Source organism: Stegostoma tigrinum, chromosome 3, assembly GCF_030684315.1.
Source record: "Stegostoma tigrinum isolate sSteTig4 chromosome 3, sSteTig4.hap1, whole genome shotgun sequence".
Classification (NCBI taxonomy): domain Eukaryota; kingdom Metazoa; phylum Chordata; class Chondrichthyes; order Orectolobiformes; family Stegostomatidae; genus Stegostoma; species Stegostoma tigrinum.
This window is the reverse complement of record NC_081356.1, coordinates 42,755,393-42,781,921: the sequence shown is the minus strand read 5'-3', so window position 1 is coordinate 42,781,921 and position 26,529 is coordinate 42,755,393. Positions and strand designations below refer to the sequence as shown.

The following is a 26,529-nucleotide window of genomic DNA, read 5'->3' as shown; positions in this document are numbered from 1 at the left end:
ACATAATTTTAATAAATGTTACAGTCATTTACTGCATTAAAACCTATGAGGACATGGTACAGGAAAGCTTTTGATCACTGTTCCTGCCGCAGACTATGAACAATTTACATCGTAAAGGATTGGCTTATTTTTCTCCCCAGAGAAGTGAATAATCATTGGTGATATTTCCAAGAAAGGAAAGTACAAGGTAAACTCACTCTGAACATCCTGAATCATGAGCCCTGCATATCAGAGTTTAATATTTCTGCAACTCTGACCTGTTACATTCCACAAGTCATATTGCCAAACTTAGCAGCAAAACTGAACTGTAGCATTTCATAGGACATATTATTTATCCTGTTTACAATTGTCTATGTCATGTTTAAAAAATATCATGGATGGGTGTTTATTGCATACAAAGGAAAAGCTGCAAAATCACTGTGTGTTTTGTTCATCAGGCTTGCTCATTTCACAACCCTATCTAATTGATTTGATTGTACACTTGGTATAGTCACTTAATTTCCAAAGGGATAGTTCTCTGATTTTCAAAGACAGTTATTCAAATCTATTAGAAAATACATCTCTTCACACACCACTCGTGTAATCCTGTTCTGTTACACTTGGCACATAATATTTCCAATAGCATTGCAACCATTAGTCCATTTTTGTTCAATCAACCTCATCTTAACACTGGTAGTGGCACTTCATGATAAAGAGCTTTTGTGTTTGATTGAGTATTTAATCATCCCAGTTTATGCTTCACTCAACCATGTATTTATCCAGTCGCTTTTGAAAGAGTTAATCAAAATAGTACCAACTTTTTTTGCTGGAAAATTATTCTGCATATTCATTACTGCAGGGACAAATAGCTTCCTCCAATCTCCAGTCACATTGTGGATTGTTAACTATAAACATCTGTCTTCCTCTTTCTGTGCTTACTCTCAATAGACCGTTTAAAAGATCATCAATACCACTCAACATTTCATAGATTTGGATCAGGGGCCCTCTCAATTTTCTTTCCACTAAAATGAAAATAAGTTTAATTCAGCAAGCCCAACATGATGATTTAGAGCATTTGCCAATCTGCCCCTGTTGTCATGGTAGGCTGGAATATATTATGCACATTGTGTCCTTATCAATGATCTATAAAAGGTTACAATTATGTATTTTGGCTTCTTATCAAATGCTTTTTTGCTGTCATCTACAATTTGATTAGCTTTATTCATAACCACTTCACAATGACTAGAGATTTTCAGTCAATGACAAATAATCAGACTTGAATGATTTCCTCCTCTTCCATTACTAATGGAAACTCTTTCATTTTGTATATCCGCTCGCTGTTTCACATTCCAGTGTTCACTACTTCACATTTGTCTAAGTTATAGTCTGACTGCCATTCTACAGCCCATCTGCTTAATTGATAGATACTTGTGAATGCTGATCACACTCTTATTGTTGTCACACTGCCATGCAGCCGGATATCATTAGCAAACATTATGGTGTTGTCATCAGCACTCTTCTCTATATTGTACAAAAACATTGAGAACAGCAGAGTCACTCAGAATAGATCTTTTCAGAACAATTCCAATCACTTTTGCTAAGCAGCGCTCTCTCAAATTGTACTCAGTTTTGGTTTTTATTTAATCGTGGTAGTTTCCATTCCATTCATCTAATTTGCCATTAATTTCATCCACTTCTAACCCTTTTAATAGTCATACATGTGGAATTTTATCAAACCCTTTCTGAAGACCCCCACCACTTCAGAATTTTCCAATTATTTTTCGAGGCAAGCCATTTAAATTGTGCTTAACACTCCTTAAGGCATTTGGTTTGTTCAAATAAGCATCAAAAACATCCTGCATAAAGTTTGACAGTTTAGTCTGTTATGAATATTAGCTGTGAATGACAGATCAGCAACTTTTGGCCTTCCTGTTTTATTTTAATAAGTTGGATAACGTTCTTTGTGATGCTCAGTGGTTCTGGTCTTGATGCTGGCAATTAGCTGTAGTCTGTAAGGCGATATAGGCTCAAGTAGCTGGAAGGGCATCACTCCAGATCAAGTATTGGGCAAGTCATGAGCTATCAATAGCCAGTGCAGATATTGAACCCACACTGTTGGCATCATCCAACAAACTCAGCTCTTCAAATTGTACTCCTAAGATATTGCTTGGTGTGCTGCGTTCATCCAGTTCTACACTTTGTTATCTCGGATTCTCCAGCATCTGCAGTTCCCATTATCTCAGCTCTTCAAATTGTCTATTTCTGGCCCAACTAATCATGTGTACTCAAACTTCACATATTTCCTCCTTAATTTGTCCATGAGTCCAGTAAAAAAAATCATTTTGGATGTTTTTGTTACATGTGCTTTTGAGGTGATACTTGTGTTCACTGATTACTTCAGCCCCAACATCTAAATTTTGGATTTGATCACCAGCATTTAGGGTGAAAATTGATTTATTTTGATCAATCGGTAATTTCATGATAGTCCGCAGTATACCGTCCTCATGCTTTCAGTATTGTGGCAAGCTTTCTAATCTCTTTCAGCATGATACTGGTTACATTTCACTCCTGTTCTTTAATCAATGTAAATTGTATAACATGCTAATATCTGCATTATCAATGGCTTTTATCAATTAGTAGACTTGGATCATATCCCTTCTTTATTTTCTTTTGTCTGACACCGTGCGATGTAGCAAAATCTTTCTAGCTTTACCCACCCATTGTTTTATTATAACAGCTGTTTTTTTAATTTTTTTTAATATTTTGATGACTCGTTTGACTTGTACCCTCTATTCTCTGCCATTTAAAATAAATATTAATTACCTTTCTGAGCTAAATATGCTTCGATTTGGCTAAAGTAGATCAAATCTTTCTTCTTAAGATGGTTTGAGGGAACAGAATACCACTGCAGTATTTCATCTGTATAATTGTTGGACTGGTTAATTTATTCAGTTGTGAGAAGGGAGAATACAAACTCTGAGTCAGCTCTCAGTGAAAGAGGATGACAGGAGGTGAAGGTATGCCAGGTTGGAAGAAAGTATATGATTATCCCTTTTTGTTGGGAGGGTTGTGACAGATGGTGCCTTGCTGCACCCCATAAAGAGGATTCATCCCTCTTTATTCCCTGTCACCCAAGCATCAGCTATTCTAAGTTCCAAGGTTTTTTGCAAGCAAACCAAAATCAAGTGAGTGATATTGTTTGAGGCTATAAATATTCTATTAATTCCATGGTGAATATGGTAATCACGCCTCACCTAAAAGACACCAGCAAAATTGGTAACAATTAATGCTCTGTGATAATGAATTGGAATACACTTCCCATTTAAGTATATAAACTGTTTTAAATGTTTCTGGGTTTGAGCTACAAAGAGGTATCCATTGATTTCAATGAGGGCTGTTGGTTGCTCAGAGCTTGAGGGCATCTGTTTGAACAAAAAACACGGAATTGGCCACAGCTGCAATTTAGAACCAGGCTCCCTTAAGTAGATTTATTCAAGGACAGAATAACAACAGTATGTTTGATACATAGATAGAGAAATAATAAAGCCATGTAATGACATCATCCTGACGCAGTTTTTAAAATCTGAAACATATGCAGACAGACGTGAACGAACACATTATTACCTTGCAACAGTTTACTTGGAGAATACACAATTAAAAGTCTGTTGCTTTTCAAAACTAGATGCAAGTATATGTGAATTCATGAATAATCAGCAGAATTGTAAATTGTAAGATCGTCCCTCACCAATCAAATCAGTGTGAATTGCAGGTGTTGAATCCCAGACTCATCTGTTAGTCTAGACAATTCATACAGTGCTTCAGAATCTTCGGTTGTATACTCTGTTACTTAGCAACAAAATGTATTTTCTTCCTAAATAGAAGCACTATTAAGTCCAAACGTATGTGCAGACCAGCAGTGATGATTTTCACATTTATAAATGATTAGGTATTGTCGAGCTGGTGGGTAAATACTTTGAGACTAAAACAGCAATTTATTAATCATTCAGATTATTTGTTTGAGTTTTGTGCTCAACCCTAGATTACAGAGCAGGTTTATTGCTCAGTTAGAAGCAGAGAGGGAGTGGATGGGGTTGGGGATGCTGTCAGAGCAGGGAATTCCTTCAGTAAATACACACAAATTCTGTTGATTAACACTGATAATTTAATTATTTTGTTTTATTTGCTCTGATTGTTTGCACAGAAAAAATGTTCCTGTTGAAGGCACTCTGTGATGTTAATGATTAACTAGTTTTTATAAACTTCTTCATTCCCCTGTTTTGACAAAGTATTGATCAATATAATAAAATGTGAGGCTGGATGAACACAGCAGGCCAAGCAGCTTCTCAGGAGCACAAAAGCTGACGTCTCGGGCCTAGACCCTTCATCAGAGAGTGAAAAGGGTGAAGTTAAAATGTATAAATAAATAAACAAATGCAAACTAATGAAGGACAAAAGACTTGAATATCTATAGTTTTATGATTTTTGAATACCTCAAAAAGCTTTTATAGAAATAAATACAGCTTGATGTGTATTCACTATTGCAGTGTATGGAATGTAGCAGCAGTTTGTATGCTATCAGGGCCTCTCAGCCACAATGAGGTAGTAACCATGTGACCTTTGTTTCTTTGGAGCTGATCTTTGTTTTATTCATTCATGGGATGAGAGCTTCACTGGCTCGGCCAGCACTTAGTGCCCATTCCTAATAGCACAGAGTACAATTACAGTTCAACCACATTGCTGCAGTCTTGGAGTCACAGGTAAACCAGACCAGATTCCTTTCCTACAAAAAAATTAGTGAACCAAATAGTACTTCTCCGCGCCCCCCCAAAAAAAATTGATAACTGCTTGATGGTCATTATTAGGCTCTTAATTCCACCATTTGCCATGGTCGGATTCGAACCCGAATCACCAGAACATTACATAAGCCTCTGGATTATAACATTCATAACATTGTATTTAGATGTGCACGTGCAGTGCTCAGGCATACAAAGCTGTGGGACAAGTGTGGGAAATTAAATTAGAACAGTTAGGTGGTTGTTTTTGACTGGTAGGGATGTGTTTGGTCTAAGGGCATTTTCTGTGTTGTAGATGTCTCAGACTCTGCGATTCTATGGTATAAAACAGCAGCCACTGTCTTGATTTATCCAAAAGACAGCAATGCTAGCAATGTCACAATGGATGTTTCAGCATCAGTGTTGTGCTGAAGCCTCGTTGCAGATGCAATGTCACACAGACACTGCAGCCCGGACCTCTGTTCCGAAACTAGGTGTGTGGATTTGAGAATTTCCCTGGCTTGCTCTGCCCACCTCTAAATTAAAAAATCCCCCAAGTTGCTGGATCTTCATTCTGGGGCTGGCCAGCTGTATGTTAGTGTCACTTTGGAGATGGACATGGAGGCTGCCAAATACTGAGGCAGGCTGGTTATAAAGTTCATTACGATTCCTCAAGATTTTACCCCACTTGTTCAGGCTTAGGCCCTCAAATCTTCACAGGTCCTCAAACCCCAATCCAAACTATGCACTCCACCCACTCATATATTAATTTAGTGGCAACTCATGAATTCCTACTTATTACCATGGCCCTTTATAGCGTCTATGACAACTTAGTGCCAGTTTGTATTCTCCGGTTTATAATTATGACCCCTAATAGCCCCTGTGCCAGTTTAATGCTAACCTATTCATGACCCTTCTACTTTACATCGTCCATGCTAATTCACAAATATCCATCATGGCAGATCTCAAAAGCCATGCTATAATGAATTTTTTTTAAAAATTAAGAATCTATTTAAGATTTCCTTAAAGGACCTCTTAAACTGAATTTACAGCCCCTCTCTCTTCCCTCTACACCCCATTCCACCTAGTAATGATAGATTATACAGTTAGAAAGGTGACTTTTGGGATTATGTTGACAAATAGCTATCAAAAGTAAAAGGACAGATTTCTTTTCAACGCAGATACAGGGTATTTCATAGTTTTCAAAATTTGAGGGAGAGGGGAGACAATGACAGAGGAGGACAAAGGCTTTAATTTGAAGGATGAAAATAGAATGTGAGAATAAAAAAATATGAAAACTGACTGCAAAAGCTTCTGAAGATATTTGAAGAGAAAAAGACTGGTGAAGACCACTGTCAATCACTTATCGTTGGAATCAAGTGAATTCATAATGGACAACAAAGAGATGGCAGACCAGCTGAACAAGTACTTTGGATCTGCCTTCACTAAGAAGGACACAAATAATCTCCAGGAAATGTGAGGGGATAGAGGATCAAGCATGAAGGAGGAACTGAAGGAAATCCTTATTAGTCAGGAAATGATAGTGATTAAAACTTTAAAAATCTCCAGGGCCGAATGCTCTGCATCTCAGAGTACTTAAGCAAGTGGCCCTAGAAATAATAGACGAAATAATTTCCAGCATTCTATAGACTCTGGAAGAGATCCAATGGGCTGGAGGATAGCTGATGTAATCCCAATTTTTTGAAAAAGGAGGGAGGGAGAAAATGGGGAATTAAATGCCATTTAGCCTGATGTAGGTGGTGGGGAAAATGCTGGAGTTGATTATTAAGGATGTAATAACTCAGCATTTGGAAAGTGGTGACAAGATTGTTCCAACTCAGCATGGATTCACCACAGGGTCATGCTTGATAGATCTTCGGGAATCCTTTCAGGATGTGACCAGTAAAGTGGATATGGGTGAATCAGTGGATGTTTTGTCGCACACAAGAGATGAGTAAGGAAAATTAAAGCTCACGGTGTCAGAGATAATGTATTAACATACATAGAGAACTGGTTGGCGCAGGAAGCAGAGAGTTGAAATAAACAGATCTTTTCCAGAATGGCAGGCAGTGACAAGTGGGGTACTGCAGGCTTGAGTGCTGGAACTCCAGCTATTCACGATATACATTAACCATTTGGTGAGAGGAATTGAATGCAATATCTCCAAATTTGCAGATGACACTAAGCTGGGTAGCAATGTGTGGTGCGAGGAAGATGTTAAGAGGCTGCAGGGTGACTTGGACAGACTGGCTGAGAGGGTATATATTTGACACATGCAATGTAATGTGGTTAAATGTGAGGTTATCCACAGTGGTGGTAAAAATAGGAAGACAGTACTGACCGTTTGACTGGCCGCATCTTCACAATCCCCCCAAACCTCCCACTGACTGAGGACAAATGGTCAGACCTCAGCAAGGGGCTCACCTTTGTCCCCCTCCAGCCACACATCAACGAATACCAGTCACGTTTGGACATCGAGCAGTTTTTCCACTGCCTTCGCTTCCAAGCTTACTTCTTTAACCGGGAGCCTAACCCTCCCTCCACTGACCCCTTCACCCGCCTCCAACACAAGTCCTCTTCCGGGACACCACCCCCAGGCCTCGTACCCTTCCTTGACCTCTTCATCTCCAACTGCCGTCGAGACATCAACCGCCTCAACCTCTCCACCCCTCTCACCCACTCTAACCTCTCCCCTGCAGAACGGCAGCCCTCCGCTCCAATCCCAACCTCACCATCAAAACCGCAGACAAGGGAGGCGCAGTGGTAGTATGGCGCACTGACCTCTACATCGCCAAGGCCAAACACCAACTCTCCGACACCACCTCCTACCGCCCCCTTGATCGTGACCCCACCCCTGAGCACCAAACCATCATCTCCAACACCATCCATGACCTCATCACCTCAGGGGACCTCCCACCCACAGCCTCCAACCTCATTGTTCCCCAACCCCGCTCCGCCCATTTCTATCTCCTTCCCAAAATCCACAAACCTGCCTGCCCTGGTCAACCCATTGTCTCAGCCTGTTCCTGCCCCACCGAACTCATCTCCACCTGTCTGGACTCCATTTTCTCCCCTTTGGTCCAGGAACTCCCTACCTATTTCCATGACACCACATATGCTCTTCACCTCCTCCAGGACTTCCAATTCCCTGGCCCCCAACACCTCATTTTCACCATGGACGTCCAGTCCCTATACACCTGTATTCCTCATGCAGATGGCCTCAAGGCCCTCCGCTTCTTCCTGTCCTGCAGGCCCGACCAATCCCCCTCCACCGACACCCTCATCTGCCTAGCCGAACTTGTCCTCAACCTTAACAACTTCTCTTTCGATTCCTCCCACTTCGTACAGACAAAGCGGGTGGTCATGGGTACCTGCATGGGCCCCAGCTATGCCTGCCTCTTTGTAGGTTACCTGGAACAGTCCCTCTTCCGCACCTACACCGGCCCCAAACCCCACCTCTTCCTCCGTTACATTGATGACTGCATCGGTGCTGCCTCTTGCTCCCCAGAGGAGCTCGAACAGTTCATCTTCTTCACCAACACCTTCCACCCCAACCTCAAGTTCACCTGGGCCATCTCCAGCACATCCCTCACCTTCCTGGACCTCTCAGTCTCCATCCCAGGTAACCAGCTAGAAACTGATGCTCATTTCAAGCCCATGAACTCCCAGAGCTACCTAGAATACACCTCCTCCCACCCACCCTCCTGCAAAAATTCCATCCCCTATTCACAATTCCTCCAGCTCTGCCGCATCTGCACCCAGGATGAGGCATTCCACTCCTGCACATCCCAGATGTCCACATTCTTCCAGGACCACAACTTTCCCCTCGCAGTGGCCGAGAATGCCCTTGACCGTGTCTCCTGCATTTCCTGTTACACATCCCTCACACCCCGCCCCCGCCACAAGGATCCCCCTCGTTCTCACACACCACCCCACCAACCTCCAGATACAACGCATCATCCTCCGACACTTCTGCCATCTACAATCCGACCCCACCATCCAAGACATTTTTCCATCCCCACCCTTGTCTGCCTTCCGGAGAGACCCCTCTCTCCGCGACTCCCTTGTCCGCTCCACACTGCCCTCCAACCCCACCACACCCAGCACCTGCCCCTGCAACCGCAGGAAGTGCTACACTTGCCCCCACACCTCCTCCCTCACCCCTTTCCCAGGCCCCAAGATGATTTTCCATATCAAGCAGATGTTCACCTGCACATCTGCCAATGTGGTATATTGTATCCGCTTTGCAGAACTCCTCCGCTCGGTTCGCAACAAACAACTGCACCTCCCAGTCGCGAACCATTTCCACTCCCCCTCCCATTCCTCAGATGACATGTCCATCATGGGCCTCCTGCAGTGCCACAACGATGCCACCCGAAGGTTGTAGGAACAGCAACTCATATTCCGCCTGGGAACCCTGCAGCCCAATGGTATCAATGTGGACATCATAGAACATAGAGCATAGAACAGTACAGCACAGAACAGGCCCTTCAGCCCACAATGTTGTGCCGACCATTGATCCTCATGTATGCACCCTCAAATTTCTGTGACCATATACATGTCCAGCAGTCTCTTAAATGACCCCAATGACCTTGCTTCCACAACTGCTGCTGGCAACGCATTCCATGCTCTCACAACTCTCTGCGTAAAGAACCTGCCTCTGACATCCCCTCTATACTTTCCACCAACCAGCTTAAAACTATGACCCCTCGTGCTAGCCATTTCTGCCCTGGGAAATAGTCTCTGGCTATCAACTCTATCTATGCCTCTCATTATCTTGTATACCTCAATTAGGTCCCCTCTCCTCCTCCTTTTCTCTAATGAAAAGAGACCGAGCTCAGTCAACCTCTCTTCATAAGATAAGCCCTCCAGTCCAGGCAGCATCCTGGCAAACCTCCTCTGAACCCTCTCCAAAGCATCCACATCTTTCCTATAATAGGGCGCCCAGAACTGGACGCAGTATTCCACGTGCGGTCTAACCAAAGTTTTATAGAGCTGCAACAAGATCTCACGACTCTTAAACTCAATCCCCCTGTTAATGAAAGCCAAGACACCATATGCTTTCTTAACAACCCTGTCCACTTGGGTGGCCATTTTAAGGGATCTATGTATCTGCACACCAAGATCCCTCTGTTCCTCCACGCTGCCAAGAATCCTATCCTTAATCCTGTACTCAGCTTTCAAATTCGACCTTCCAAAATGCATCACCTCGCGTTTATCCAGGTTGAACTCCATCTGCCACCTCTCAGCCCATCTCTGCATCCTGTCAATGTCCCGCTGCAGCCTACAACAGCCCTCTACACTGTCAACGACACCTCCGACCTTTGTGTCGTCTGCAAACTTGCTGACCCATCCTTCAATCCCCTCATCCAAGTCATTAATAAAAATTACAAACAGTAGAGGCCCAAGGACAGAGCCCTGTGGAACCCCACTCACCACTGACTTCCAGGCTGAATATTTTCCTTCTACTACCACTCGCTGTCTTCTGTTGGCCAGCCAATTCTGTATCCAATCAGCTAAGTTCCCCTGTATCCCATTCCTCCTGACCTTCTGAATGAGCCTACCATGGGGAACCTTATCAAATCACAAGCTTCAAAATCTCCCCTTCCCCCACTGCATCCCAAAACCATCCCAGCCTGTCTCCGCTTCCCTAACCTGTTCTTCCTCTCACCCATCCCTTCCTCCCACCCCAAGCCGCACCTCCATTTCCTACCTACCACCTCATCCCACCTCCTTGACCTGTCCGTCTTCCCCGGACTGACCTATCCCCTCCCTACCTCCTTACCTATACTCTCCTCTCTACCTATCTTCTTTTCTCTCCATCTTCAGTCCGCCTCCCCCTCTCTCCCTATTTATTCCAGTTCCCTCTCCCCATCCCCCTCTCTGATGAAGGGTCTAGGCTCGAAACATCAGCTTTTGTGCTCCTGAGATGCTGCTGGGCCTGCTGCGTTCATCCAGCTCCACACTTTGTTATCTTGGATTCTACAGCATCTGCAGTTTACGAAAAGGTGAGATACAATGGGATCTGGGTGTAATGTTTGAACAGGCACTGAGGTTGGCATGAAGGTATACAAGGCGTTGAGGAAAGCTAATGGCATGCTGGCCTTGTTGGGGAAGTCCACAGCTAGGAGTCAGTATAAGAATAAGGGGTAAGCCATTCAGGACTGAGGTGAGGAAGAATTTATTCACTCAGGGACTTATGAACCTGTGGAATTCTGTACCATAGGAAGATGTTGGATCCATTTCAACAGGGAGCTGGTCATGGTCTTGCAGCTCGAGGGATCAAGGGTATGGAGAAAAAGTGGGAGTGGGATTCAGAAATTGCATGATCAGCCCTGATCATATTGAATGGTGGTGCAGGCTCCAAGGGCCAAGATGCCTCATCCTGCACCTATTTTCTCTGTTTCTGTTTAAATAACTTGTCAACTTGATCATTTCCCTACATCTTATCCATATTTTATGAGCATTTATAGCTTAAAATAAAGTTAGTTACACATTTTGGGATAAGGCCCTCACTGCAGAGAAAATAAGGTGTGTTTAAACTCGACACTGCATTCAAATGGTCTTAACTTGGTTTTGCCTTGTTCCACATGCAAGTGACCTCTTATCCCATTTCCCGAACCATTGGAAATCGGATTGGTCAGAAATTGAAGCAGGACCTGGTGAGAAATTTACGTAGGAGGTTGTGCAATGAGACCTTGTGTCCTTGTACACCAATCATTGAAAGTAATCATGCACGTGCAGCAGGCATTGAAGAAGGCAAACAGTAATTGGCTGTCAAGTTTCATTTGTACAGGGCTTCACTGAGACCACACCTGAGGTATTTTGTCCAGTTTTGGTGTGTTTACTTGAGGAAGGATGTTCTGGCTCTCGGAGGACTGTGACAAAGGTTTACCAGACTGAGTGCGGAGGTGACAGGACTGAATTGTTCAGGATTGTATTCAGTGGAGTTTGGAATAAGTAGGATTTTATAGAAACCTATAAGATTCTAACAGGACTAGAGACAGTAAATGCAGGAACGATATTCGCGATGACTGGGATATCCAGAACCAAGGGTCGCAGTCTAAGCATTCAGGGTAAACCATTTATAACTGGGCTGTAGAGAAATTTCCTCACACAGAGATTGGTGAGCCTACAGAATTCACTGATAAAAGTAGTTGAGGCCAAGACATTTAATGTTTATTTTCAAGAAGGGGTTAGATATCATTCTTGGGACTAAATGAATCAAAAGATAGAGGAGAAGAATTGTGTTCTACAAGAATATTAGGTGTTTGTTCATATCTGCCACCAGCATTGATTTCCAGGAGCAACACTGGTAAGAACTTACTGTTCTGCAGTGAAAGTATGGCCCTAATTTTGACATGGAAAAAGAAACTTCACACAAAAAATTTATTTAGCTTTGAAAATTTTCCTTTGACATCTCTTGGTCTGTTGTGGTGTAGCAGTTTTGGACTTAAGGTTGGTCAGAGTTCAACTTCCACCTGTCGAGGAGGTGTGCCATAGCAAGGCCCACAAGGAATCAGTGGGCTCATTAACATTTATTTCTCCTATTTAAATGTGATTTACAACACAGTACCACCTATAGGATATCCAGGAATAATAAAGTTAGGAAGCAGGTTGAGCAGCAGGTCTTGCATTTGAAGAATTCTTACAAATGCCCGAACAAGACGTATAACACAAAGATTACAACTCCTTTTAATTTTTTCACTGAAGCCAAAATAGAAGAGTGCTGGGTCAGCAAATCATGGTCCACATTTACAAAGTTCTTTTCTCAGGTCCAGAAAGATTGCTTGGAATTAATTTTGTATTCATCATCATTGGCAATCATGCACGAACAAAATGATTGTCCACGTAGAAAAGTCCATGGCACTAGTTGGGGGCTCTCTAGGTTTTTGTGTGGCTGATAAACCCAATCCTTGAGCCACATCTCCAACCACACATTTGGCAGGTATTTCTGGGAGTTGGAAGTGGATTTTGGCTTTGAACTCATTGGCATTCCATTCTCTGGTTCCTTTTCCTATTTTGTCTTGCCAGTGGTTGTTCCCAAAGAATTGTATCCCTTCATGCAAGAGCTTCATCCAAGTTGGTTTTTTCTAAATGAAGGTCTGCCATGCATTGACATCTATGTTGTACTTCTTGAGGGATGAGTTCAGGGTGTCATTTAAATGCTTCCTCTGATTTCTTCGCAGTCAAGTGCCTTCCTTGAGCTGCACAAAGATTTGCTTTGACAGTCAGAACGCAGGCATCCGAAGCATGTGACTGGCTCAGTGGAGTTGGTTTCAAATATTTGTGATCTTAATGCTGGTGCTATTAGTTGCTTCAAGGATACAGATTTTAGTACACCTGTCCTGCTGGTGTGAGAATCCATCACAAACATTGATGGTGCTTCTCAAGAATCTTGATGTGGCATCTATACATACTCCAAGTTTCAGAGCTACATAGAAGTGCTGGAAGAAAGAATGGTTTATACTCAAGAATCTTCATATCGGCATGGATGTTATTGTGCTCTCATCTGGAAAACTCTCATCCAGAAGAGACTCATCCTAAGCTGTCAGAAAGTGAAGCTTGCAGATTGGATGAGATGTTGAATTTGTACAATAAATGTCAGCCCGAGATGCGAGAGAACTTCCCAATCGGAGAAATGTTACACATTAACGAGGATTCCTCCATTTATCTTAATGGAGGGATGGACCAGATCTTGACCTGGGTCCGGTTGATAAAGGATTTGAGGCTTCTTGAGATTAAGGTTGAGGCCACTGTTCTGTATGCTTCTGCAAAGACATTTTGCAAGACTTGAAGTTCTTTCCTGAGAGAGCAGAGTGCCACAAGCAAGGCCCGTGTTGTTTTCTTCTTGGATTTCAATTGGTTAATGTTGAAAAGTTCTATATCCATCCTGTAGACAATGTGCACACCACTGGAGAGATTATTCTTGACAACATGGAGAATGGTGGTGATGAAAATGGAGGAAAGTGTGGGGGCAAAGATAGTTGGCAATCTCTGCTTGACCCCGACCTGACCTCAAAGAATTCTGTATATTAACATTGGTGAGTGCCACCACTGGTATCTGGTCATAAGAAACTCTCCATGCCTGCAAAACACCATTGCCAATGAGGCAACGAGGAGGACTCCCAAAAAATAAAGGTGGAGTTTAAAGAAGAATGAGAGAAATGGTGACTGAGAATGCTAAGGAGTTGCAACTCCATACTGTTACCTGGGGTTTCTTCAGTGCTAATAAGTCGATATATAGACCATTGGTCTCAAAACTCTGTGGAGTACAGATGCAACCACTTTGAGATACGGAGAAGACGTCAGCCTCCAATGGAGAGGATACTTCAAAGAACTCCTAACCATGAAGCAGTTGTTAACAAGGCCAGGTTTGAGGAAATTCTCCATCATAAATTATCCAGAATTAGATTCTGAGCTAGTATGGCAGAAGTTGACACTGCCATAAGAAGCATGAAGAATGGAAAAGCCACAGGAGAAAAGAGGATTCCAGCAGGGATTTTCAAATTGGAGAAGCAGAGCGTACCCAGTCATCTCTGTCAATTGTTGCTGAATATCTGGGACAAAGAAGAAATAACTTCATATTTATCTCAAGAATTCTGCCTCCAACAGAAAGTAGACAAAGTGGACTGTGGGAGCTAGTGAGAAGTCTCCCTACCCTCCATCACTGGGAAGATCATTGCACACATTCTCATTAGATATCTTCTCCTAACCATTGAGGAAGCCCTTCCTTCCTGAAAGCCAGAGTGGCTTCCATCCGAACTGTGGAACTATAACCACAGTTTTCACTGCTGTGCAACTCCTAGAGAAATGCTCGGAACAACAATCTTCATGGTCTTCATCAAACTGACTGAGGCTTTTGACTTAGTCAGTCAGAAGTGCTGTAGGAGACGCTGTCAAAAACCACTGACCAGTGAAATTCATCAATGTCCTCCATGACTGTTCTGAATTATCATACCATTAAAACTAGTTGTACCTAATTCAACATTTTCGGTTGTGACGACAGTGAGAATAATGCACAAAACTGATGTGTGCCAAAAGTTATCTATTCAATGCTAATTGTATTTGTGAAGATAGAAACAGCATACTGTACGGGGTATGGTATAAAATCTCCCATGTGAACCAGTTGCCTAATCCCTTGTATGTGATAGAATTTTGACCAGGAGAGAGGGGAAGTAAATATTGAACAGTGTATAGTACCAACGCAAGTATAGCTCAAGATCCATCTGTGCACGTACAGTTGCGTTTGTGATGTCCTGCCACTCCTATTTACTGCATATGTAAGCTTTTCAATCTGAAGACTGAACTCATGAATTGTATTTCAGTGACTTCAAAAACTGATGGCCACATTCTTTTCCTGGGCATGACCAGCATGAAAATATAGCGACGTCATCAGACTTACCAAGCAGACAGTCACTTTCAATGGCTTTCACAAATACCTAAACTGGAATCTTTTTTTTTGAAAATGGAGAATTTTAAAAAATTTTACTCAGGGCAAATTACATATTAGGACACACATATGGAGGTGTTGACAAAATCTGACCTATTCAGAAAAACGCTGAAAAATGACTTTAAAATCTAGTTTTAAAAATCCCCTGATTAAGTGTTTCACAGTGGATTATGAATACAAAATTATTTCTTTTCAAAATCAATTGCATTGTTCACTAACAATGATTCCATTATTATTAAATTCATTATCCCACCCCTGATTGAACAAGATGTCTATTTTTAAAGTGTTTCTCACAGTAATATTGAAATAGGAATGTTGAAATTCTCACTGATTTCAGTGATGGTGGAAGAGCATCTGAGAGGACCTGTAACATGCACTGGGTTAGAGCCCTGGATGATGAACACAACCTCAGGATTCTTCTATTTATCTGTGCGTGCCCAATATACTGAAATTGTGGTCTGTTTCAGAAAGGTAATGACCGTGAATGATGATAATTCAATCTCAACACGTTCCTGCCCTTCAAAATATCCACCCAATTAATCTGTAAGCAGATGTTTCTGATGAAGCCAATCACATCTTACAGAGGGATTTTGTGAATAATTTTGTTTAATGATTGGCCTATTGGTGCATTTTCATATGATTCCTAGAGCAGCAGTTGATTGGTATGCTGATTCCCCAGTGTTCAGCATCCACCAAGAATTTAGAATTTTGATTTATTTTGTTGGTATGATTGATACCAATCAATATTAAACAAAGAAATGCTCAGAGCTCTGCTCGGCATGGATCAGGCACATTTGCTCATTGTTTGTTGTGTAGAATATGTATTTTGACCTTCAGCTTGCAAAACGAAAGCAATTTTCTTTTCTTTTGCAGTTACTGAGAGAAATTAGCAGAAAACGAAGAAGTATCCGTCTAAGGAGGCAAGCAGATGCCTTGAAGCCATACATTGCTGCCCACTTTGAGGTCCTGCCCAATGAATTTACCCTTGGTGATCAGCTGTTTTACAACGGATTTGAAAATAAGCGCCTCCAAAGCGGCCAAGAATACGTTTTCTTTATTTTAGCGGTACTTGACAGCCCTGAATCTGTAAGTCACTTACAGTTAAAGTCACTTCATTTGGGTCTTTTGAAAGTGCGGTGCAGGTTCAAAGAGCCACATAGTCTACTCCTGCTTTTAATTCATAAATTCACAAGTGAAGGACGATCACTTGTCTTAATTCTATTAAATCCCATAGGATTCAAAACAATCAATTTCAGGTACATCAAACATAGTATATTTATGACAAAGGTAACTATGCTGGACTTAAAACGTCTTACAATTAATTGATACCCTAATAGGTAAGGGAAATGAAGTATTCCGCTTGCGCTAATCTGTTTAACATTGGTTTGTAATTCTTTAGAATATTGAAATTTCAAGAGTGGAATAATGATAAAGTATTGACTTAAGCGTTTTAAATGACCTATTGTGCTAGCGAGTTTTGAGAAGATTTGTAGCTCAGGTTGAGGTTCTGGGTGTGAGTTTGCTCGCTGAGCTGGAAGGTTCGTTTTCAGACATTTCGTCACCATTCTATTGTGCTGTCATCCTGTGCTTTTAACTTTCTGAAGTGGTCATTTACTCTGATCTGCTATATGGAAAAGAACCAAGCTAATCCTTCCTGCAGAACAGAGGTTAACTCATATACTAATTGTGACACAAAATGCATTAACATGATGCAGTTGTATGATGGAACTCCATGAGGATTGGATTACCATATCATTCTAACCTTGATGCTGACTTTTGCCTGAAATTAAATGAACCACAGAAGTGAAGTATAAAATTTGTGATAACTATGATCTCCTCAAACCATAAAACATTTGGATTATCCAATCTTTTTTGTTACTTAGAATCATTGAAGTATCATTTGAATGTTCTTCATTATTCATTCCAACTCCACTAGCTAAAGTATTGTCAGTATTGGAGAAAATGTATTTGCTGCACTGTAGATGTGTACCTGGATGGTGATCTTCATCCTTTCTACCTGCAGCCCTGTCAATTATATTGGTTTTACCTCAACCATCTTGGATAACAGGCTGATGAAGTTTGTTTCTTTAGCCAGCGTGCTCATGTATATGTAATTATTGAAGTATCATTGTGAATTGTTGCTAGAAGTTGACTAAGTTACCTTTTCTTTGTGTTTACTTATTCTGTTTGAGCCTTGAAAACTCACAGGTAAATGTTATTAAGCTATTAGATTTAAGAATGGAAATAGGTTTGTATACTGTTTAACTATTGCAGCCTTCATGGAAGAAATATTCTAAACTACTTCAGAATTAACACAACCTCAGCTGACTTAAATCCAGAAATGTTGACTATTCCATCAGTGCTTTCAAAACTTGTCCTTAAAAACTTGCCTTTCTTATCTTCTGCAAGATTCCACACACGTTCACATGTAATATCTGTCCCATGTTTAGTACACCAGATAGGTGTAATCCTTTTGAGCATTACGTCGTAAACCTTGACCACAGTAAGATCCAAACTTGATTTATCAAGTAGCAATAAGATCTTGGGAAGCAGCTGAGTGAAACCTCCTTTCATATTCAGACCTACTCCAGAATCAAGGCTGATGAGGAGACAATTACGTTGCTCAAGTTCCAGGAAGAAGATATTGCATCTATTGGTATCTCCCAGCCTTTGCCAACATCTGTTATAAATCAGCTTAAAGTTGGTACTTGGCAGCTTAAGTACCACTGAGTAACACTAGTGCTGTCTAACGGACTGGTATTTCACGACACCAATCAAGGATTTCCATCATCTTCATGAGCATAAAATTTGTTACTATTGCAAAGTCTTGTCTTAGTAACTAAGCAGCAGTCATCTAGGTCTCACTTCATTTGTGGCTATGTTAACGAATTGGTTATCGAGGGACTGAGGTGGAAGATCTGGAAACATGAGGTTGACTTTGATTTCAGTTCATGAAAGAGTCTAGAATAAAAATGTAGCTTGTTAATTGTAATCAAGAAACTATTTGGTTGTTGCAGCAAGTCTTGACTGGATTTCTAATGCCTTTTGGCATAGGAAATTTCTAATTTTTACCCCTGTAACCTATGCGTGATTGTTGCCATCTGCAGTGTGGATGCCTAGTAAGCAACTCAGTCATATCAAATTGCTGCCAGAAACAATGAGAGATAAAACCAGACAAAACGACCAGCCATGGGCAAGACAAAACTACACAAAGGCCAGTTGGCTATGCAACAAACCTCTGGGTACCATGACTTTTCCTGCCAATAAGGACAAGGGCATTGGTCACCACCACCTGCCAGATCCCATCCAGGTTATGGTCCATCCTGACTTGAAAAAGTATCACTCTTCCTTCTCAGCCATAACCCTGGGATGCCTTCCAAATATCACTCTGGGTGTACCTACACCACAAGGACTGCAGCAGTTCCACAAGGCCACTTAACATCACCTCCAAGAGGGTAATTATCAATAAATGCCAGCGTTGCCAGCGCTAACCATGTTCCATGAATGAATAACCCTAGCTATACCCCATTTAGCTTTATGTTTCAGCGGTCAGTAGATTTGACTCAGAGTAATAAATTGCTCCCAACAAACTTCCACTATGGTATCTCCCATGTTTATCTGGGGAAGTCTTTACACCTGGATTTTCTCATTCAATAATCGACATTTGTCATTATTATTTAGTTTCTAATAACATGGGGATGAAAGGTTATCAGGGATATGCAGGAATGAGGAGTTGCAGTCAAAATCAGATCAGCCATGACTTTATTGAACGTTGGAGCAGGCTTGAAGGGCTGAGTGACCTACTCTTCATCCTTGTTCATATTGATCTGTAAGGATCTCAAATAGATAAGCTGTTTGGACCCAGAGTAAAGTTGATGCAGTAGCCGTTGCAAGTTTCAGAGCCCTTGAAGGCTACCTGTGTAATTGTTATCTATGATGCTGCTGGGTTCTTGCAAAGCATGTGCTGTGCTTGTTGAAAAGACTATATAGAAGCAGTCTGTTGACTTGTAATATGATTGTCATTTCAAAGGCTGGGAGCTCATATGCTAGTATCTTGCCTTTAAGTGTTTGAAACCAAGTGACTGAGCCCATACCTGCAGTATTTCTGCTACTTCTGCCTGCCATGTTCTTCTGACAATATAGCATTGAGTGAACATCTGATCCCTCCAATTACAAAGTGTATCTGGTACATATTGACTTCTAAGGTGATTCTGCCATGTAAGTTGTATCTTATTCTGAACAAGCTAACATCAGAACATTTTGAATCCCTAGTTCCCTGTGAGTTTCATTGGTTCCCTTTGAAACAGTTTTTTCTTACTATCAGTTCCTTCATCGGCAGTAAAGCCTGGATGTAGCATTTACTAATGATTGACCCACAATCTTTGGATATTATTTCCACCAGCCATGAAGTGAGTGACAAAGGTCAGGTTCTAAGGAGTAAGATTCAGGAATCCAGAATGAGAGCTGTGCTCAAAAGTGTTGAACACAGTGAAAAGTTTTTGACACATGTTGGCTTTGAGTACAGTTTACCATCACACACCAGCAGATATTTGAGGAGCCAATACAACCAAGTCATCCCAGAGGAATGGTCATTTCAATTGATAAACTTTTCTTTTGTGGCAGCCTTGTCAATGCATTTGTGTGTAGTAACTGCCCGTTAAGGAAATGTGTAATTCAGTGGCAGTTAATGATCCAGGCAATTTGATAAATCTGCTTGTGGCTTTTTATGGCACTGGAGGATAAGGTGGAATTCACTTGAACAAGTGGAGGTGTCCTCCCAATGACATTTGAAGACCTTAAACAGACTGCTTGCATTCACTCCATATGATTATCTGGACTTGACAGCTTAGGGTGATGAGGACTCTTCTGCTGCTGTGAGCTAAACTACTCTGAAGAACCTAAACACCAACAATTTTCTGACTTTGATGTACTCGCTTTTATCAACATGAAGGTTGAATGAATGGGAGGAATTATTTGTTCTATGTATGATGTCTTTTGTATCTTTTGAAAGATGTTTCCTGCAGGGCCAGATTGGCAACCCTTCATTTTCTTTCCGACCTGGCAAGTTTTGGATCTTGCCTCATGATTAGATTTTGCAGTTTTCTACTTACAATTACTTCTGCACATTCCTTTCATCTGCTCCCCAGAATAGTTAAAAATATTGACATTCTGCTTCTGACTGGGTCTGTGGTTTAGCAAAGTGAATGCAAATTTTATCATTGGGACAGTGTCCTAAACAATTGCCATCATCCAAGTTGATTGGTAATACTGCAAAAGTTAGATCCCAGAATGGAACCTGGCTAGTTAGGTCATAAGTTTGTTTTTTGCAGTTAGTTGCCATAATGGGTAGTCACTGGACATAGTCATCAAATTACTTGCACGTGAGAAAAAAGAAACAAGTTTCAACTTGTTTCCCAGCAATATTCTTCATCCCAATCCCAAGGGAATATCACTGCTTTCCTCAACTGTTTAATTTTTTCCTTAGCTGACTTTTTCGAATCTCCTCCTTCGACTGCTGAGACATTTTTTTATGATTTCTTTCTAGTTCTGCTCACCTTGAACTGTCTTTTGGTTCTGATAGCCTAAATGTCTCTTTTTGTCCCGATAACATGAAAAGTTCTGTCTAACCTCCCTCAGCTTGGAGACTTCATCACCTAACAACCGCTTACTTGGTTGAAAATTGCTGAACCAAAAACCTGAATGTTCTGCTAACATGAAACCCCACCCCCGAATAGAACTTCTGATTTTTCTGAAATGAACTCAGACTAAACTACTTTTGGCCTCTGATTTTTTTTCTTTCATATTGTAAGTCAAAAACTCAACAATGTAATCTCTCCATCAGTTAACACTGCAGTTACCCTGGTAGGGCACTCAACTAAATGCCTCCTTTGAAATGATATGTTTGGGGCACAACTCCAAATGACTTTCTGCTGACTGAAAGAAAAAATCGCCTTCACAGAACATGTAAAAAAATCCAAATTAACAAATGCTATTAAGACATATTCTCAGCATTTATCACAAAGTGAGAAAAACAATTTCTATAAAAAGTCACAGCATTTTAATAATTTTAATAATGGAATGGCTAAACAGCTAAAGTGAGGAAGTGCCTAGAACTTTTTCAGCTGGGGCCCCTGCCTCAGTAAACAGTTTGGGCACATAATGCAGTGCTACGATGGAACAACTGTAAACTGTCCCTTCTCTTCATGAATTAATAATGAATCAAGTGCCTTGCTTTCAGATAATCCAAGTTTTGTATCATGTGGTGTCATCATTCTGACAGAGAAACCGAGCTTTTGCATTTTAATTGCGTAGCCCTGGTGCTCTCATCAATAGGATGTCATGTGTGCACAATTAGTTGTCCATTGCTTTCAGTAACACTATGGTACCTCTGGCAGGATTGGTACCTCCTGAAGTATGTACCTTCTCTCCACAGCACAACAGAGATCACTCATTCATGGATGGCTATATTATTACAGTTGCCCTCAACTCCTGAACACACTGATTGGGAAATCCAAAATGGTTACTTCCACGTGTCACAATATAGCAGCTCTGTGCTGATTTCCCAGTCCACATTCGTTATGCAAATCCTTAATTCTTCTTGTATTAAAACAAAAAGATGTGGTTCCAATTGTTCCTTCTCGTTTTGATTAAGCAGTTCTACTTCATTCCTACTAATCCTTCATGGCATTCTGACTCATGTTCCAGATGATGTATGCAACAAGTCCATACTCTGATCCTGTACTGTCAGCAGACCTTGAACCTCAGCCCATTAAAGATGAAGAAGAAGGATTGATATGGGTAGTTGGCCCTGTATTAGCTGTTGTGTTCATCATATGCATTGTCATTGCTATCCTCCTGTATAAAAGGTAAGAAAATGAGTACTGATTTAGTGCAAAAATTATGGTCATCAGTGCATTGGTATCAGCGAAGAACTGTGTTGTAAAGAGTCATGAATTAACAATGTAACCAAGGTTGCCACACTACTGATGCACTGAATTGTAGCTTATATTTTCTAATCAAACGGTAAGCGATGTTATTACATACCTTCATTATTGATGTCAGGTGCTTTGAGGGCATGTAGCTGGAACTGGGAGAGAAGATCTGAAGAATTCTTGATACAGTTTACCTTGTAAAGAGTGTAAATAGCAAAGAAATAATAATTAGTTTCCAGCTATCTCATTGAAGATTTGCAGGCTGTGTTCAAGGCATTAATGCATTGGTGTTCAATAGATTGCTAATATGAATAAAAATAACAAAGGAGTTGAAACAGTTGTGTGAGATTTTCAGACAGCACTCTGTAATTCGGTGAAAACTAATATCACAGCCAAGACACAGAGTTTGCTGTTTGCCAGTGCTGCTGTCTCCAATCATGGGGGCACTACAGGTTCTATCCACCTGACTGAAGTATTTAACCCTCTTAATATCTTAATTAATGTGAAGTAACAAATGGGGAGACTTGAGCAGATTCATGTTGCTGCAGTCAGTTGGATGTCAAACCCAACAATTGCACAAATTTGCCATCAAATTGTTGTCCCTGACCCTGAGCTAACCCATTACTTGGGGAATAATCTACATTATCGCACAACTGTCAAGTGAAATGTCCTCCTTTTCCCTAATAGAGACATGCTGAACTTGGAACCTGCAATAAAAAAGCTCCGTGTTGTTTCCACCTTCAGCTTTTGCAATCCTTATTTTCTTTGCATATGTCAGCTACGCGTCAGAGAATTTAGCTTTGACAGATTCTGGGTTGTTGCTAAGCCTGTCATTGGCTGTGTTGTTTCTTTGTCAGCCGCAGATATTCATTAAATTTAGGCATGGTCTCGGTTGACATGTCAAGTTTCCTCCAATACTGAATAGGCATGGAATATTCTGAAGAGGGAACAGTGTACAGGTTGTGTTCCACATTGGTACCAATGACATAGCAGAAAAAGAGATGACGTTCTGCAAAGGGAGTTAGGTAGGAAGGTGAATAGCAGGACCTGTAGGATTGTAATCTTGGCTTTACTTCCTGTGCTACATGCCATTGAGGCTAGAAATAATAAGATTGTACGGTTAAATATATGGCTAAAGAGCTGGTGTTGGAGGGAGGGCTTCAGATATCTGAACAACATGGATGTCTTCTGGAGCAGGTGGGACCTGTGCAAGAAAGCCGGGTTGCACTTAAACTGGAGGGGCACAAGTATCCTAGCAGGAGTTTGTTGGTGTCAGTCAGAAGGGTTTAAATTTGTGTGGCAGGGGCGGGTACCAGGGTAGTTGGTTAGCATGTGAAATCACCAAGGAGGAATCTGAGTTTAAAGTCAGTAAATCTAAGAGGAAGAACACACAAGGAGAGGTTACTGAACATGACAGGACTGGTGTTTGAAGTGTATGTGATTTAACGTGAATAGTATGACAGGTAAAGCAGATTACTTTAGAGTTTGGATTCATATATACAGCTATGATGTTGTAGCTATTATAGACTTGGTTGAGACAGGGACAAGATTGGCAGCTCAATGTCCTGGGGTTTAGATGTTTCAGGGTTGAGAGGGATGGAAAAGAGGTGGAGAGCTGCATTACTGATTAGGGGGAATATCAGAGCTGTACCATGGAAGCACACCTTGGAGGGCTTATCCAGTGATGTCATTTGGGTAGAGCTCAAGTGGTGGGAAGGGTGCTATCACTTCAATGGTATTGCACTACAGGCCTCCAAAAACAGCCAGTGGATGATAGATATGTGAAAAAGTGGGACGACATTATTGTTCTGATAGATGATTTTAACTTCCCCTAAATTGACCGGGATTTGCTTCATCTTGGATGGGGGAAAATTTGTTCGGTGTGTTCAGGGTGATAGTTTGAAACCAGGGAAAGAGCTATACTAGGTAGACAAACAGGAGTTTGGGAGAACACAGCAAGCCAGGCAACATGTGGGGGAAAGGAACAGTCAATATTTCGGATAAGGATGAACGTTTCAGAGGGGGCGTGGAGTGGGGAGTTGAAATGGGCAGTGACTGGGAGGTTAGCTTGGCCATTACAGGCCAGGCAAAGATATTTGGTGAAAGTCACCTATTCTACATTTCATCTCACTGACATAGATAAGACCACATCGGGAGCACCAGATGCAATAGATTAAGTTGGAGAATATGTGAGTGAGGCTCTGCCTCAATTGGAAGGACTGTTAGAGCCTTGAATGGAGATGAAGGAGGTGGTGTGTGGATATGTGTTGCATCTTTTAAGGGTATAGAGAAAGGTACCGGGTCGGTTGCAATTGTTGGTAGGGCGTGTGCCGCAAACTAAGGAGTGGTGAAGCTTATAGTCCTTGTGGAAGGCAGAGAAGGGTGGGGATTGGAAGATGTTCTGGGTGGGTGGGCCCTAAATGGAGTTGGTGTAAGTGTTTGAGGATGAAACGTTGGATATGGAGGCTGGTGGGGTGAACAGTGAGGACAAGGGGGACCCTACCTTTATTATATTTGTGGGTGGGTGGTTAAGAGCTGTGGAGCAGGGAATGGAGGAGGTACAGTGGAGGGTTGTCTGGATGTCAGAGGCAGTGGGGAAAAGAGCACTATTTCTTTGAAAAAGGCAGGCGTCTGGGATGCTTGGTAGTGGAAAGTCTCCCTGTCAAAGCAGATGCAACGGTGATGGAGGAAATGGGAAAATTGGAAACTCCACCCTGCACCACTTGTCCTCTGAAATGTCTATCCTCAACTTCCTCCAATGCCTCAGTGACCTGGAACACAAATTTGAAGAACACCATCTTATCTTCTGCCTGGGCATCCTATAGCTTGGAGGACTCAACGTTGAGTTCTCCAATTTCAAACAATCTTCTCACCCATCCCGCGGCTCCCTTTCCAGCCCCAACTCCTCCCATCCATTCCATTCTGAATTTCCCTTCCAGCCATCAACTGGATTCATCCCTCCTGTCGATCATCCTGGTCTTACCTACGACCTGTGTCCACTTATCACACCTTTCCGTTACCCCCCTTTTTATCTACAGCTATCCCTACCCCTACCCCCACATCCAGTCCTGAAGAAGGGTAATACCCAAAATGGTGACTGCTGCTGGCCTGCAGTGTTCTTCCACCCTCCTGTGTGTCTACCTTGGATTCCAGCTTCTGCAGTTTTTTTTTGTCTCTTAAAGATTTATATTAGAACTGGTTTTGGGGAATGATCCTCGTCAGTTGATCGAAGTTTCGGAGGAAAGATATTTCAGAAACAGTGACATAATTCTGTACATTTTAAATTACTTATGGATAAGAGTAACCCTTGGTTGAAAGTACGAAATTGGGGGATGCTTAACTACCAAAATATTAGGTAGGAACTGGGGTATGTAGACTGAGGATGGCTGTTGGAGGAGAAATCCATATCTGGCATGTGAGAATCTTTAAAAGGCCCATTTGATTAGAGTTCAGTACCAACATATTCCTGTGAAAGTGAAGGATACGGCTAGCAAGATTCAGGAACCTTGGGCCAAATCAAAGGCAAGGGAGGGATTTCATGCATGAAGCGAGAGGACGTGGGTGAGATCCTGAATGAATAAGTCACATTGTTATTTATGAAGGAGAAAAGTGTGGTGTATGGTGAGTCTGATGAGGGGTGTATTGATATTCTGGAGCATGTCAGATGAAAAAAGAAGCGATGTTGGGTGTTTTAAAGAGCATTAAGGTAGACAAGACCTGATGGGATCTATCCCAGAATCTTCAGGAATGCTAGTGAGGAAATTCTTGGGGCCATGTATGAAATCTTTGTATCCTTCGTAGTCACAGGAGAGGTCCCAAAGAACTGGAGACTAGCCAAGTTATTACTTTGTTTAAGAAAGGCAACAGGGATAATCTTGGAAATTACAGGCTGGCCAGCCTTACATCAGTGGTAAGAAAATTTTCAGAAGAAAATTCTTAGAGATAGGATTTATTCGCATGCGAAAAAATATAGACTTATTACCAATTGGCAACATATTTCTGTGCAGGAAGAGTTGTGTCACATGAACTTGATTGAGTTTTTGAGGAAATGACAAGAATAATTGATGCGACTGGGTGGTGGATGTTGTCTGCATGGACTTTAGCAAGGCTTTTGACAAAGGACCCCATGGCAGGCAGGTACAAAATGTAAATTCACATGGGATCTGTTGTAAGCTAACAAGGTGGATACAGACTTAGTTATAGAAGACATAGTGTAATGGTGGAAAGATGTTTTTTCAGATTAAAGACCTGTGACTAGTGTTCCACAGGGACCAGTGCTGAGATCTCTGTTGCTTGTAAAGTATGTAAATGATTTGGAGGAGAATGTAGGTGGCCTGATCAGTAAGTTTGTAGACAATACAAAGTTCGGGGGCATTACAGATAGTGAGGACAA

General features: G+C 41.6%; 1 protein-coding gene across 49 annotated transcripts in view; it reads left to right on the top strand.

Annotated features, from left to right (window-relative positions):
• The window catches only part of LOC125450923 (receptor-type tyrosine-protein phosphatase delta), a 2,532,553-nt gene that overhangs the window by 2,404,768 nt on the left and 101,256 nt on the right, over positions 1 to 26,529 (top strand). For all 49 annotated transcript variants that reach the window (XM_059644541.1, XM_059644540.1, XM_048527343.2 and 46 more), the window contains 2 exons: positions 16,078 to 16,290; positions 21,910 to 22,070. In XM_059644541.1, the coding sequence (XP_059500524.1) occupies positions 16,078 to 16,290; positions 21,910 to 22,070 (374 nt within the window). The remainder of the gene's footprint in view (positions 1 to 16,077; positions 16,291 to 21,909; positions 22,071 to 26,529) is intronic.